The 16,662-nt window shown below is 39.5% G+C and overlaps 1 protein-coding gene across 2 annotated transcripts in view; it reads right to left on the bottom strand.

The window, feature by feature from the left end:
• The window catches only part of XIAP (X-linked inhibitor of apoptosis), a 51,628-nt gene that overhangs the window by 19,560 nt on the left and 15,406 nt on the right, over window positions 1-16,662 (bottom strand). Inside the window, exons 2-5 of one of the 2 annotated variants that reach the window (XM_056125716.1) lie at window positions 6,339-7,236; window positions 4,848-4,947; window positions 1,524-1,602; window positions 627-669 (exon numbers count right to left, since the gene is read on the bottom strand). In XM_056125716.1, coding sequence (XP_055981691.1) covers window positions 627-669; window positions 1,524-1,602; window positions 4,848-4,947; window positions 6,339-7,203 — 1,087 coding nt within the window. In that variant the 5' untranslated portion in view covers window positions 7,204-7,236. The remainder of the gene's footprint in view (window positions 1-626; window positions 670-1,523; window positions 1,603-4,847; window positions 4,948-6,338; window positions 7,237-16,662) is intronic. The other variant, XM_056125717.1, reaches the window with a different exon arrangement.

The following is a 16,662-nucleotide window of genomic DNA, read 5'->3' as shown; positions in this document are numbered from 1 at the left end:
CTCCTGGTGGTGCTCAGGGGACCATATGGGATGCTGGGAATCGAACCCGTGTTGGCCGCATGCAAGGCAAATGCCCTACCCGCTATGCTATTGCTCTAGCCCAAGTGATTTATAATTTAACTACAGGCATGTCATGTAATCTCCTTGATGGTTTTGTCACCTGAAATGTGGTGATGCCAATATATTTGTTATTATCTTTCTGTCCACTTTCTGGTACCTCAAGATGTCCCCCCAAAGTAAATAACCTTTGTGATTAAAAAAGAAACTCAACCTCTCTAGAAGGTGATAGTATCCAACTTGATTGTATAAATACTTCCTGAAATTCTTAAATTTATAGCAAATATAAATTGACCTTGAAAGATAAGTTTACTGGGACCAGTGGGATACTACAGCAGGCAGGATGCTTGCTTTGCACATGGCTGACCTGAGTTTGATCTCTAGCATTCCATATAGTCCACCAAGCACTGCCAGGAGTAATTCCTGAGTGCAGACAGAGCCAGTAGTAATCTGAGCACAACCAGTTGTGGCCCAAAAACCAAAAAGAAAAAAGCAAGTTTACTTTTGCATCCTATAAATTACTTTAATACATTGTCAGTGATTGTATTAATTTTAATAAGAGTATTTACCAGTTCTTTTAGTTAGTGAAGGAATGTTTTCAGCAGTTCTTGCCTAAAATAGAAAAATAAATTACCAGTTAGAATTCTTTTTGGAGGCAATTACCTCCATCTGAAAATTGATATTCATCAATATCTATTCCAATTCAACATATGAATATGCATAAAAAGCAGAGTCTAATTAAGCTAGAAGGAAGTTCAAAGATCATCCAACCTAAATCCATTTACTTCACATACAGGGGCTGGAGTTCAAGGATATTAAACTACTTTATAGAAATAGTAGTTCACTGCTATAACAGCAATGTTGGGCTCCCATTTTCTAGCCACCTGAAAACTATGTCTTAATCAGCCCAGTTCACACTAATAACTTATAGTAAGATTTACACTATTACCTGCAAAAAGTTTAAAACTACTTTATCAATACAAAATAATTATAAAAAGTATCATTGTAGAAGGCAAGAGATTACGAAGTTTAGTTCTTCAAGCCGAATTTTGTCCACAGTGATACGCATATCAGTTCTGTTCCACCTTTCACAAATTTGCTTCAGGTTGGTAACAGGTCTTCACCCTTTACAGCTCAGTACACATTATAAATTTCAAATATGATGGCACCAGCAGACAACTAAAAGGACTGGAGCACATACTTTGCATGCAGGAGCCCTAGGTTCTAATCCCTGTTACGATATGGTCCACCCAAACATGCTGGGAATGACCACCAAGCACCAAGGAGGTAGTATCCCCCCAGTTACCACCAAGTATGTCCCCACAAACAATATAAACAATACTGTGGACACATACTCACACACCACAGTCAAGTCACTCAAGTATACACACACCAGTCTAAAAAACAACATACTATACTATGAATAAATAACATTTGAAAATGCATGTAGACAATACAAGACTTACCAGAGACTCCTCAAGTGAATGGGTTAAATGAATATTGTTTATATATTCCTGTCCTTTCTCCTCCAACAGGTATTTACACCTAAAGACAAAACGTTAAGTTTATTAGCTGATAAAGTTAAAGATATAATCTTCAGGAATCCTGTTTATGAAAACCACTCAATTTAGTCCTATACTAAGTTCCTACCCACTTGGGGAGCTCCCTTTCTTTTCTCTTCTATTTTCCAATAAACTTATCTACTTTCAAAAAAAATTCCAAAATGAAAACAAAAACCTCTCTCACAATCTGGGAATTTTCCTGCCTTTCCTCCTCTTCCTCCCCCCACTCTCTCTCTGTTTTGGGGCACACCTAGTGATGCTCTGGGCTTACTCCTGGCTCTACATACTCAGAAATTACTCCTTGCAGTATTTGATGGAATGTCAAGAATCAAACCCGTATATACCTCTCTATTATCTCTCCAGTCCCTCTTTCTAGTCTCCTAAATAAAATAATCTGCATCCAGAGGTAAAAGATATAATCTTCATCGCTTAATTCCATTAACTTTTTGCTATTTCTAAGGATTTATATATTAAAACGCCAATTTCCTATTCAATTGTTATTTCCAAAGTTAAAAAATATTAGGAATCCTTGGCCTGAAATAGAGTAAAGGAGGCAAGGAACTTACTTTAAAGGAAGTAAGGTAACTGCATATGGCTTCAGCAGCCACAACCCTACTTCAAATCCCCCAGAACCATATTTAGTCCCTGGATTATTGCCAGGGGTCACACCTGAATGCAGAGCCAGAAATAGCCAGCAAGAACTGGCAGGTATGTTCCAAATGTTTCCTAAAAGATTAAGTTTCCTTCATTATTCAATTTATGCTAGTATTAGAATAAAAAGATCAATGAGGGGCTGGAGTGATAATATAGAGGGTTGGGAGATTGCCTTGCAGGCAGTTGACCCAAGCTCGATCTCCAGCATTACATACGGTCCCACAAAAAAATGCCAGGAGTAATTCCTGAGTGCAGAGCCAGGAGTAACCCCTGAGCATCTCTGGGTGTGACCCTAAAAGCCAAAAGCATCAATGAGAATTAAAAAAAAATTTTAAATTTTTTTATTAGTGAAACACCATGAAGTACAGTTGTAGACTTACAAATTTTTGTGCTTGGGTTTCAATTATACAATGATCAAGTAACCATCCCTCCACCAGTGCCCATTTTCCACCATCACGGATCCCAGTATCCCTCCCGATTGCATTCATCTGGGGAACATAAAGTAACAAAAATTTTGTTTGATTTTGATCCACACTAGGCAGTGCTCAGGCCTTATGCCTGACTCTGCACTCAGGGTTAACTCCTGGAAGGGTCAGGGAACCATATGGCATTCTGGGAATCAAACCCAGATCAGCCATGTACAAGGCAAAAGCCCTGCTGCACTATTGCTCCAGCCCTGAGAATCTTCAACTTCTTAAATTATATTATCGCTTTGATATTTAAAGACATTTAAATAGTAACTTTCCCAAGTTTTACTTAATTAGTAAGTCAAACATTTATTATTATTTTTGTTTAGGGGCCATATCTGGCAGTGCTCAGAGGGCAATATATGGTGGCAAAATCAAACCTGAGTTGGCTGCATGCAAGCCAAGGGCCTTATTCACTGTATTATCTCTCCAGGCCCCAAACTGTACATTTTTTTTTTATTTTTTAATTTTTATTAGTGAAACACCATGAGGTCCAAACTGTACATTTTATTAAAAATATTTTATTGATTGAGATTCTGTGATGAACACTTTTGTTTTTGGTCCACACTTGGCTGTGCTCAGAACTGACACCTGGTGGGCTCCAGGGATCATAAGGGGTGCCAAGGTATCGCACTTGGGTTGGCTGCATGCAAGGCAAGTGCCTTCCCTGCTGAACTCTCTCTAGCCCCACAAATTGTGTATTTTAGAGGAATACTTCGTTATCTAAGTAAGTCCTTTAAAGGTAATTTAAAGTTACATCTTGTTTTCCAATGATCACTTAGGTTTTAAGCTATATTACTTTGTAACCCAAACATTAATACATCACTTGCATACATTATATTATGTAATATGTGTACACAATCCATATTATGTATATTTTATCCTTTTGGGAGGTTGTATCACACCCAGCTGTGCTAAGGGATTGCTTCTAGAAGTGCACAGGGAAGTTATATGTGGTGTGAGGTATCAAATCTGGGTCAGCTGAATGCAAAGGATAGATCTTACCCCTCTACCATCTCTCTGACCCCTGTATACTTTATTTTAAGGATGATAGCAAAGAAACATTTAGAGTACTATCATCATCCAAAGAGATCATTAATTATAAGAAACTTGAATATTTTCTATCACCAATGCTAATTATGGCTCTCTACCAGATGTGTCCTGATTTCAGAAACTGGAAAATATGAACAACTGTGTGTCTTCTAAACAATAATATACAGTAGTATTTGGCAAGGGGTGCAATCAATTCTTTTTTTTTACAATGAATTCTTATAAGAGATTCCTAGGCAACATGGGCTCCTTGTGTCCATTATGAAAGAGAGTATTTTCTTAATTTTTTTTGTTTCTGGGCCACACCTGGTGGTGCTTAGGGGTTACTCCTGATTCTGCACCCAAAATTACTCCTAGCAGGGCTCAAGGGACCATATGGGATGCTGGGGACAGAACCACTGTCAGCTGCATACAAGGCAAGCATCCTAACTGCTGTACTACCTCTCCAACCCCGAAAAAAAGTACTTCTAACAAAAGTATAAATTCCTAATTTGGCATTCTAAAATGCAATAATCTGGGCTAAGGATGTAGCTCATCTGTATGTAGATCACTTACCTTGCATATGTGAGGGAGGCCCTGGGTTCTATCCCTGATACCAACAAAAACAGATTCAAATAAATGGAATAATCTGGGGGGGGAGGGGGCAGAGAGATAGTGTAGGAATTAAGAACCTGTCTTGCATGCAGCCTAACCTGGTTTGATTCTCAGCACTATACAAGATCCTCTAGCAATATCAGAAGTGACTTCTAAGCATAGGTCCAGCACTGAGCACCACTCAGTGTGATCTCAAAACCAAAAAAAAAAAAAAAAAAAAAGAAGAAGAAAAAAGAAATGGAATGATGTGAATGTCACAGATGTGATAAACAATGAATGTTTTGGTCACTAGAGATGGCTTAGATGTTTTTTCCCCTATAAAGTAGGTGACCCCATTTTTATAGACCTGGTGCGAACTTCCAGTCATGGTAAAAGCAAAAATAGTTGAGGTGAAAAGTTATTCAGGTCTCTTCACTGCAAATTGTCCAACTTGCCTTTTCCTGATTAAAATTAAATACCTTACCCTGGATACCATTTTGCATGTTGTTCCCAAGGGTCTTCACTAGGCTTCCAATCAGTTAGCCCTCCTCCACAGTGAAAACACTGTACTTTATCACCTTCACCTAAGAAAATGTACATACAAGGAAAAACACAACGTTTTCATTCAATTAGAAGCTTATACCCATCATAAAATCAAAGATAATCCCAAATGACATGAAAATCACGTTTCACATATAAATAATACATTTGATCATTTGGAAAGAAAATACATACTAAATTCATTGAATGAATTTGAGGTTTTTTACAAAAGACAAAATCATACTCATTTTCACGTGAAAAATGACAACTGTTCTTTTCTTTTTAAACATGTTATTTAGGGCCATCATCACACTTAAATTTTTTCATATTATGAAGCTTTAACAATAAAGTTCAGCATACTAAAATTATAAGCTAAGTCTAAGGTTATAACTACACAACATTAAATCAACCAACCTTCATAACCAAATATTGAAATAACCAATATTTTGTATTTCAGAACTATTCCATCTTAGAGTAAATGGATCAGTTACATAATGGTAAGTTTTTCTGACTAACCCTGGAAACCATCATGCCACTATGCCTTCTTTTTTTTTTTTTTTTTTGCTTTTTGGGTCACACCCGGCAATGCTCAGTGGTTACTCCTGGCTTTGCACTCAGGAATTACTCCTGGTGGTGCTTGGGGGACCATATGGGATGCCAGGGATCGAACCCGGGTCAGCTGCATGCAAGGCAAACATCCTACCCATTATGCTATTGTTCCGGCCCCTCCACTATGCCTTCTTGACCTTTCTACTGCAGTTCATTAGAAAAGCATTCATTTCAAATAAGATACAATACAGGGCAACTTTCAAATACATGGTCTATGTGCAAAAGGTAGTTATCAATTTTAATATCTGCCAAACTAAACTCTCTGATATAAAGTTTGCATGGTTGTTATGATATGTAGAAAAGGCACATAGTAGCTTAAATTAATATTACTATCAAACCTATTCTTCAGGGATATCTTTCATCATTTGCATGCCACCTATCTTCAAAAGTCAATTACATGAAGATGGTCATTACTCAAACTATGGTAGTCTTTTTCACATGAATTCAGTGGTTACAGCAGAGACTAAACATAAAAACCCATAGAATAATAATGGTGCAATCATGTCAGTTTATATCTAAATATCTACTAGTACAGGAGGCTAAAGGTATCTATTTACTTTTTAAGCACTGTGGAAAGTTAATTTAAGAGTGAAACTTTTTAAAAGCTGTTCGAAAAGTTAGCTTGTTTTTTGCCTTGTTTTTTGGGCCACACCTGGCAGTGATGAGGGTTTATTCCTGGATCTGTGTTCAGAGATCACTCCTAGTGGAACTCAGGGGACCATATGTATGTGAGGGATTGATTCCAGGTCCGCTCTGCAGAAGGCAAGCATCCTACCCAATGTACTACCACTCTGGCCATAATTAGCTTGTTTTTATAATAGTTTACCTAAAGCATAAAATCCAGCTCTTGCAAGTTGCTCCTTGTTAACAGAGTACATCCATGTCCCAAAAGTAGTGATTCGTGCTTCATAATCTGCCATAGCTGGACTTCTTGGAGAATTTGTTGAATTTGAGAAATTTCTATCAGAACTTGCAACATCAGATTCATTTCGACTGTTAACATTCCGGCCCAAAACAAAGAAGCAATTAGGGAAATGCCGCCTGTGTTCTGACCATGCACGATCACAAGGTTCCCAATTTTTCAGTTTTCCACCACAGCAAAAGCACTGCACTTGATCACCAATACCTGTATAGTAGAGTCCAGCACTAGCTAACTCTCTTGGAGTTAAGTGGACATATTCTGGCCAGTTCTGGAATGATTTTAATCTAGCTTCTTCACTACGCATAGAAGGGTTCCTTGGGTACATGGCATCTGAGAGATCTACAACTTGCCCAGTTCTCAAAAGGTATTCTGCATGTGTCTCAGATGGCCTGTCTAAGGATAGATGATTTCTGTTTCCCAGACAGTTTTCAGCTTTGTACTGACCACTTTGGACACCAGAATTTGTAGGTTGTGCAGCATTAAAGCCATTAATAAATCTGCAACTTGGGGATACTTTCCGGTGCCTTCCAACTGCTGAGTCTCCATATTGCCATCTATCTACTGCTGTATGACAGCTAAAGCACCGCACACAGTCTCCTTCACCAGTATAGAGAAAACCAGCTCGTGCTAAAGTTGATGCTGAAACGGGACTACTACTTGGAAAATTAGCAAAAGTTTTTAATCTATTAAACTCTTCTATAAATTCTTCATCCTTATTGATGTCTGCAGGCACACAAGTTTTAGGTCCTTCAAAACTGTTCAAAGTCATCTTCTCTTGAATAATAGAACTTGTCCACCTTTACTAAAAAGAGAACATTACATTAGGAAATCCAAACTGTAAAAACATAAGCAACATATTTTTGATACTAGGAACTAGCAGATTACCCACAGAATATATAAAACTTACATAATACCTAAAAATATCTCAGTATTAGAGTTCTACATTATCACATGATTTAAGTCACTGAGGGAAAATTAGAATTTTTGTTTTCCATTTTAGAATACTTAAGCACATAAAACAGAAATAATAATTATCAGGGCTGGAGACGATAGTACAGCAGGTAGGGTGCTTGCCTTGCACACAGCTGACCCGGGCTTCAATCCCGAGGACCCTGTATGGTCCCTCAAGCCCACCAGGAATGATCCCTGAGTGCAGAACCAGGAATAAGTCCTGAGTCCCGTCCCTCCCCCCACTCCCAGTAAAACAAACAAAATGGAAATAATGATTTTCCTTTGGCATTGATTGTTTAGTCACACTCAGCAGTGCTCAGTGCTAACAGCTCCGGGATCAGGGGTCATTCCTGAAGGTGTGCAGGGAATTATGTGGTATCAGGTAATGAATCCAGGCCTTCTGCATGCAAAGCATGGAGCCTGGCCAGTTGAGCTATCTCGTACAGAAATATTAATTTTCAGGTGCTTATCTTAATAAGGAAACTATATAATGAAGAATATATTATCATCAACCATATAACTTTTACTTTGGGAGGAGCTCACAAATAGTAGCTGTGAGCCCCTCCTCGCTATTCTTGGCCAACTAGTCTGAATTCAACATAAGGGCTTAGGAAGTGCTTCTGCTGGGACCTGCAGTGCTGGAGATTACTCAGGCCACCCAGGCAGTGCTCGTTGTCTCTAGGGCCACACCAGGTGATACTCAGAAGCCTCCAAGGCTAAACCCCATGATGTTCAGGGTTTTATGTGGTACGTGGGATAAAACTTCAGTGAGCAAAATGCAAGTCATGTGCTTTAATCCTTGAATTACCTGTCCACCCTGCCATGTAAAGTTATTAGGGAAAACAGTAAAATATGAATAATTGTTATGAGAGAACTATTGCATACACAGGATATCAAAGTCCAATTTCTGCAATAAGAAAGAGTATTTTGGATCTCAGTGATAGTATAGAAGGTAGAGTGCTTGCCTTACATGCAGCTTACTTGGTTTTTATCCTGGCTCCACACCTGGTGCTCTGAGTCCTCCTCCTAGGAGTGATCCCTGAGTGCAGAGCCAGAAACAGAACTTGAGCACTGCTGGGTGTGGCCCCCAAACAAAAGCCAATATTCTATTAATGATTTTTTAGTATTTTTCTTTTTTCCCTGCTGTATTTCTGGTCCTGGTCTGTTTTTACTTAGTAAAAGGTAAACTTTTACTCAGAATATTTGTTCCAATGTGTTAATAACATCAGATGTTTATGATTTTCAGACATAAACAAGTCCCTTTTTGTTAGAATTGGATCATTTCAGATGTATATACTACTGCCCTCTAGAGGGTGGTTGAGAGAAAATATTAAGTACATGTAAAACTTAACTGCAGTTATTTTGCTATCAATTTCCCATAGTCAAAGAACAATCTATTGAAATTAAAGTACTTTTGAAGTCTCATTAGAGATACCAAGTAATAGCTATGTAATATTTAATCTAGGTAAAGTACTAAGAGGAAATGAGTGGCAGATTATCCTCTAAAATGCATAATTCTGACAGTAAGGGGGGAAATGACACTAGGACGAAATTCTGTACAGTGCCTAAATAATGAGCTCAGTATATGCTTGACAAATGCTTGACAAATGCAAAATATCAGAATATTATTACTTATTTCATTGATGTAAAATGACTTAGAAGCTCTTTTGGCACTATAGTGCAATCCTTGGAACATCATTTCTTCAGGAGTAATTATGTTAAACATAAGACATAAACATATGTCTTATGTCTAGCAGTGAATGTCAGTTTTTCCTGGCCTTGTCAATTCAAAATAGTACAAATTCAATACCTCAAGAGCAGAGCTATATTTGCATATACTAGTTTTTAGAAGAACATTTTCATAACTTCTAATAATTTTTAAGTGACCGAAAACACGCCACTAGCTTTGTGGTCCTTTGTTGAATTAAAATAGATAAAGGGAAGTAATGGGGGAACAGGGATCATGGGCCCCAGGTATACCAGTGATGTGGGAGAGTGGTATTGCTATATATCCAAAGCACAGACTCAACAACACTGTAATCAAGAGACCTAAGAACAACTACTGAACTTTGAAACATGCTTGACAGGGTGGCAAGTGGGGGTGGAGGAGCATGAGAACTCTGGTGGAGGTAAGCTGACACAGGTGGTCGTGGGATTGGTCGTGTAACAGTATGTCTAAGACCGATCTATCAATAACTTTGTTAATAACAGCTCGTTAATTTCAAAATAAATAAAAATCAAGATTCATGACTGTCGAGATAGTATAGTGGCAAGATGCTTGCTTTACATGTAGTTGATCGGCAGCATCCCATATAATCCCCAAGCACTACAATTCCTGAGAGCAGAGCCAGGAATAAACCCCTGAGCATCATTAGGTGTGGCTCCCAAACAAATAAAAATATTAGGATTCAGAGAAATCAAGGCTTTTAGGGTATTAAGGTAAAATTTAGTGGGGACATATGTATGGGCTTATATTCTGACTTTTAAAAGTCTTTTTTTTTTCTTTTTTTTTCCCTTTATTTTATTTTATTTTTTTTAAATTGTAGATTTACAATTTTTTGTGCTTTGGTTTCAATCATACAATGATCAGATACCCATCCCTCCACCAGTGCCCATTTTCCACCACCATGGATAATATCCCTCCCACCCCCATCCCCCCATCCCCCCTGTCTCTGTGGCAGGGCAATCCCCTGTGTTCTCTCTCTCCGTTTGGGTGTTGTGGTCTGCAAATGAGGCATTGAGTGGCAAACATGTTCAGTCCATAGTCTACTTTCGACATGCATCTCCCCTCCTGGGAGGATCCTCCAAACATCCTTTATTTGGTGCTCCCTTCTCTATCTGAACTGCCCTTTCCTCTAGGATACCCGGCTGGCCTCTAAGTTATGGAGTAATCCTCCTGGTGCTGATCTCAGCTATTCTTGGGTATTAATCTCATACTTTGTTACTTTATATCCCCCAGATGAATGCAATCTTTCTATGTCTATCCCTCTCTTTCTGACTCATTTCGCTTAGCATGATACTTTCCATATTGTACCACTTGTATGTAAATTTCATGACTTCATCTTTTCTAAGAGCTACATAGTACTCCATTGTGTAGATGTACCAAAGTTTCTTTAACCAGTCATCTGTTCTTGGGCATTCAGGTTTCTTCCAGTTTCTGGCTATTGTAAAGAGTGCTGCAATGAACAAACAAGTGCAGATGTCACTTCGACTATACATTTTTGCCTCTCTGGGATATATTCCCAGGAGTGGTATTGCTGGGTCAAATGGGAGCTCAATTTCTAATTTTTTGAGAATTGTCCATACTGTTTTCCAGAAGGGCTGAACCAGTGGACATTCCCACCAACAGTGAAGGAGTGTCCCTTTCTCGCCACATCCACGCCAGCATCGGTTGCTTTTGTTCTTTTGAATGTGGGCCAGTCTCTGAGGTGTGAGATGTAAAAGTCTGTCTCACAAGTAAATGAAGGCAGAATCTTTGTTGTAAAGGAAGTCATATGAAAGACAGGGAAAACAGCATGTGGTTTAGGGGGTACATGTGACCCTGGCTTGATCCTGGAGAGTTTAGAACCCCTGAGTGCTGCTGAATGTAGCCCTGCATACCTCCCAAGCACCACTGGGGTAGCCCTAGTGATTCACGAGCACTACTGTAGTGGCTTTAGTGGTGCCTGGCATCACTACATTCTTGAGCCCTGGCACTGAACTAGTGGCCCAGTTGGCCAAGAATCTCCAGAGGTGGCCCTTTGGTCCCCTGGGCATTACTTGGGAGGCATCCCCCAAAGAAAAAAAACCCAGATTAAAATGTTAGTTTAGTTAATAAAAATTTCATTATGAGCCAACACTACATAGCTGATAAAACATCAGCTTATATTAATGCCCTGATGTCTAATATCCACAACCAATGGAGCTACATATTGAACTTTTAGTTCTGAACACATTTTAGAAGGGACACTGATATCCAACGAGAAAATTCAGGATGATAAAAATGATGTTCTAAACATGACAACTGAATTAAGAAGAATTTGTTAGTGGGACAGCACTGAAGAACAAGATTCAAACCATTTTTGTTGTTGTCATTTCTTGGTTTTGTGCTCAGGGGATCATAATCAAATCTGGTGCCAGGAATCCAGTATGGGTTGGCCACACACAAGGCACAAGCATTAACCTCTGTACTGACTCTCTGGTCTGAAGTCTGAATTCAAACTTCAGAGGAGGTAAAGTGACAGACATGGTAAAGGAACCATGAAAGGAAACGTGAAAATATTTAAAATACAATTTTATTATGATTATTCATTGTTTCTGGGCAACAATGACGATGCTTAGGGGTTAAACCCTGAGCAGAGCTGAGTATGGTGGCTCAACAACAACAACAAAAAGCTTACAAAACGGACTGGATTGTCTTATAGATTATTAGTTCTTCCCATTACTGAGAGGATTTTTTAGCAAGTTCTAGGAAACAGGGTTAAACATTTCCTTTTTTTTATTTTGGGCCACAACCAGTGATGCTCAGGGGTTACTCCAGGTTTTGCACTCAAGAGTTACTTCTGCTGGTGATCAAGGAATCATATGGAGTGCCAGGGATTGAACCCAGGTTGGCCATGTGCAAGGCAAGCACCCTATCAGCTCTACTACTCTCCAACCCCAGAACTGAACATTTCTAATTGCTGCAAAGAATGTTCAATGTTCAATATAATCTAAACCATGAAAATTATCTTCTCTGAGGTAATACATTTAATTTCTTAGGTCAATCAAAATAGAAGTGCAAATCAATGAACAATCTCATCTCATTTCACACTAGAGGATATTTTGTGTGGTACAAGTGGTCACCCCACTTCAGATAACAGTAAGTAAACCTCCATCAATCAACACTACCAGAGAATTTCTACTTGAGCGTTTCAAGTGGAGAGCTCATCTTTACAGGGGCTATTTCCATGCTAATACTTTAGATTGCATCATATTTATTCAAGAAGCACTCAAATGAACAATACATATACATATCAGGGTATAAGATTTTGGATGAGGTTAAGAACAGAGGGACAGGGGCTGGAGCAATAGCACAGCGGGTAGGGCATTTTCCTTGCATGCGGCCTACCCGAGTTGGATTCCCAGCATCCAGCATCCCATATGGTCCCCTGAGCACCGCCAGGACTTAACCCCCCTGAGCATCGCCAGGTGTGATCAAAAAGCAAAAAAAATAAATAAATAAAAAGAAAAGACCAAAGGGACAATAGCTCAATAAAAATAATTTTAAAAAGAATGAATAGGAGAAAGATGACTGAAAAACTATAGAATCCTTGGTATTAGAGGAAGGCACTAAAATAAAGATGGGAGGAATTTTTAAAGAGGATTGAAGCTAAATGAAGGTGGAGAAGATATTTATAAAATAAGTATATGTGAAACACAGGAATTGTGACTACAGAAGAAAATGGGATATGAATATTGAAGAAGTGTAACAAAACGGCTCTGTACATGAAAAGGTCTGAGAGCAATAAAGTATGTGAGATAATCAAAGGCTTCTTTGTTAAAGTACATTCAAGCTTTGCTCCGGGTAAGCAGAAAGGCAAGAAGGTACAGAGTGAAAGATGCCAAAGAAAGCTCTGACATTAAGGTGCCAGGCAGTCATGAATCATAAGGGGAATAAAGGTTAGGAAAATGGCATTATGGAAACCAACACTGGCACCCAAAGAATAAGTGAGCAGTACCACATCTGCACAAGCATAAGTAGAATAGAATATTTTGAGGTGTTAAGGTGGTGAGAATAAAACAGGCTGAAAAGCTAGTGCAAGGACTAAGGTTTTTGCCTTGCATGTGGCCAATCACAGTTCAATCCCAGAACCATATGGTCCCCTGAGCACTGCCAGTAGCGACCCCTGAGCACTTCCAGCTATGGTTCCCCAAACACAAAAAATAAAATTAAGTGCCGGAGCAATAATACAGTGGATCGGGTTCTTGCCTTGCAAGTGGCCAACTTGGTTTCCATCATAAGCACCACATACGGCCCCCTAATCCCCACCAGGAGTGATCCCTGCTGAAATCAGAGCCGTCAGTAAGCTGTGAACATGTCCCAAAACAAAAAAATAAATAAAAGAAAAACAAAAATATACATACATATGGCGTGTGTGTATGTAAAGGTAAAGGTAAAGGTAAAGGCCCTCCCGTTGATCGTCGATTTGCTCAAGCGGGCCCAGTAATGTCTCCATTGGAGACTTTGTTGTTACTGTGTCTGGCATATCGAATACTCTCGGTAGCTTGCCGGGCTCTCCAAGAGGGGTGGAGGAATCGAACTCGGGTCGGCCATGTTGGCCGCTTGTAAGGCGAACGCCCTACCTGCTGTGCTATTGCTCCAGCTGGTGTATGTAACGCCAAATCATTTGGATAAAAAGAACCATGGGCAAGTATCAAGGAGAAAAGTATGATAGCTGACCTGGTGATATTGGAGGGCTAGGGAGTGGGCTGGGGAGCTGGAGGAGAGGGAAACATGCTGAGAAAAACCTCTGCCTGGCATGTGATACACAATACTAGAAGCAAGGAGGTAGATAAACTAGTTGTGTGGTCATACTCCTCCACTGCAGCCCTGCATCATGCAGACTAGAGCCTCTAGAGCCCTGCACTGACACACAGAGGAGGAAGGGCGTTAAATCTCCATGTGCTGTCCGGCCAGGCCATCCCCAGTCACCCTCTGGAGATCAGCATTGAAAACTGAGCTGCCTCTGCAGGTTCATTTAGTGAGATACAGGCACGCCTCAGTCGATAGCCACGGGTGCTCATACGTACACATGGTGCCCTAGAGGAGCAGCCCTGCACTCAACGTGACCAAGGCCACTAGGACATCCTAAAGCTGTTGTGACATCAACTTTCACTGGTTTACATTTGCAAAGGCAAAATTTTGGACATTTTGGGGACCTTGAAGATTCTGCAACATATTCATGAGATACCTAATCTTGCTATTTTAGTATGCTATGTATGCAGAACTCCAGGTAGACTCACTCTGTGAATAGAAATGATAATTCTATTAAAGCAGTATCAAACGCCAACTCTTTACTTAAGGGTTGTTTTGTTTGGGGGTCACACTTGTTGGTGCTCAGGGACTATTCCTCTGTGCTCAGGATCAAACTGGGACCTCCACATGGCTTGTGCTCTGCCAGTTTAGCTATCTAACCAGCCCCTACTTAGGAACTTTTACAAAAGTAAGAAGCAGACACAGTGTCTTTGGTATCGATGTGCTAATGATTGGAAAGGTTTTAATATAATGCATTGTGGATTGCCAGTCCAAAAATAAGGCAAAGCGAGTAAATGTTATGCCCTATGACTTTAAACCCATGTTTCCTATTACACACAAGCATTCCCTCACAAACACATCATAAAGTTCATTTTTACAACACTGAACATTTTGGGCCTAATAGAGATACCACACGCCTTAGAGAAGGTCCCATTGCTTGTTCAAGGAGGTCTGGCTCATGACACAGGACTATCGGCTGTAAACTGACAAAATTTAATTTTATCTTTTTGTTTTGTTGTCAGGGCCACACCTGGCAATTCTTCAGAGTTACTCCTGGCTCTGTGTTCAAGAATTCCTCCTGGAGGTGCTTGGGAGACCATACGTGATACCAAGGATCAAGCCTGGGTCAGCTGCCTACAAGGCAAGCACCCTACACATTGTACTATCTTTCCAGCCCCCTAACAATAAAATTTTAGAAGTTAATGGCATAGGAGTTTTAAGGAGAGAATTTATACAGTAACAGACATAATAATTAAAAATAGCTGCAACCTCTCCCTTGAAGACATATCTCGCTGGTTTGTCTTTGTTCCTTTTGTTTGCCTATTTCCACTCTAAGAAGCCTGTGTTCACTCTTGAATATGTACTTCTTCCTTTTATTTTTCTAAGTAAGTTTCAACAAAAATTATCTTGATTTATAATAAAAAAGCTGAAACCTCATTATAATGCTGACATAACTTAACCAGAAAAATAACGTTAGCAGCAGCAGGACCTCTGGTAGCTGCCCCAGTGCAGAAAGGAAGAAGAGTTTAGGCTATGCACATATAGAATGAATCACTGAGCCAAAAGAAGGCAGTAAAGATGACACCATTACTGAAGATAATAGCATGCCATAGACGATCCCCACAGCTGTTTCTATGACTGAATGCCTAGAATGCTTGACACAAATAGGACTCAGTTTTGAGTCTGGACAGAATGCTCTTATTCCTTCTAATTAAATGAGCTTAGCAATCCTAGTAAGTGGCGCAAACAGAGAATTTGAAACACATGGTTTAGATCAAAACTCTGAGAAGACAGAACAATCATATCAAGAATGAATTGCCTGATTGTTTTTTTGTGAGACTGTCACAGGATTTGCAAATCTGGTTAGTTTAAGAGCTCTTAAAACTTGAGTCAATGTTAGATAACATTGAGTTGTCCTTGCTCCTCCCGCAGGGAGCTTAAGGTTTATTGAGCTACTCCCACAACAGTGTCCCCGAGGCACACCCAATTCCATCAAGTACTAATAATCCTATATTGCTTTTCTCTTTCTTTTATGTCATTTGCATGGCTTATTTAGCAATGTCCTTTTTGTATAGACACAGGAAGACAATTGATGCTATGCTATGTAACATGGGAGTTAATTGACTCCAAAATAGTATATACTCCTGGACATCCATATTTACTTAAGCCTCAGTTGCCCTTGTTCCTAGCACTCTAAGAGCAGGGTCCCGACAAGGGAACAGATATACCCACGGCAAGCTGTGAGCTACCCTGGCATCAAAATGGGCCAAGCCAAAAGCCATAATACTTAATCATAAGTTAAGAGCACGGTCATGGACAAACTCTGTCATGACCCAAAAAGAAGTAATTGAATAAAGACCCTGCTGGGGTTAGGAAAGACTAACCTGGCCTGAGGAGTATGGTCTGGAATATATAGCAAGATGTCCCAAGGAAGTGCCAACCTTTAAGCTTAATATATCTCTTACTGTGTTCATACTAAATGACTATTATAAGAAGTAAAATTATTATGATTGCTTAAATGGATTACTAGCTGAGAAAACTGAGAAAACAATATACTCTGGATGAAATCCTGCCCTTGTGGGATCTCCTAGTAATCTGGAGTGCTGAATCCTCAGATGAGATTTTGTCCTTGAGTTAATCTCCTGAAGGAGAGGCTTTATATCTGTTTGTTGTTATGATAATGTTCAACCCCACCTTTGTATCCCCACCCTTCATGATTTCTATATAACTATTCTCTAAGGGGTAGAAGGGAAAGAGATGTTGAAGACATTGAAGACTAGA

This window comes from Sorex fumeus, unplaced genomic scaffold (assembly GCF_029834395.1).
Source record: "Sorex fumeus unplaced genomic scaffold, SorFum_2.1 ptg000058l, whole genome shotgun sequence".
Taxonomy (NCBI): domain Eukaryota; kingdom Metazoa; phylum Chordata; class Mammalia; order Eulipotyphla; family Soricidae; genus Sorex; species Sorex fumeus.
The sequence above is the reverse complement of the archived record's forward strand: the minus strand, read 5'-3'. Positions and strand labels throughout refer to the sequence as shown.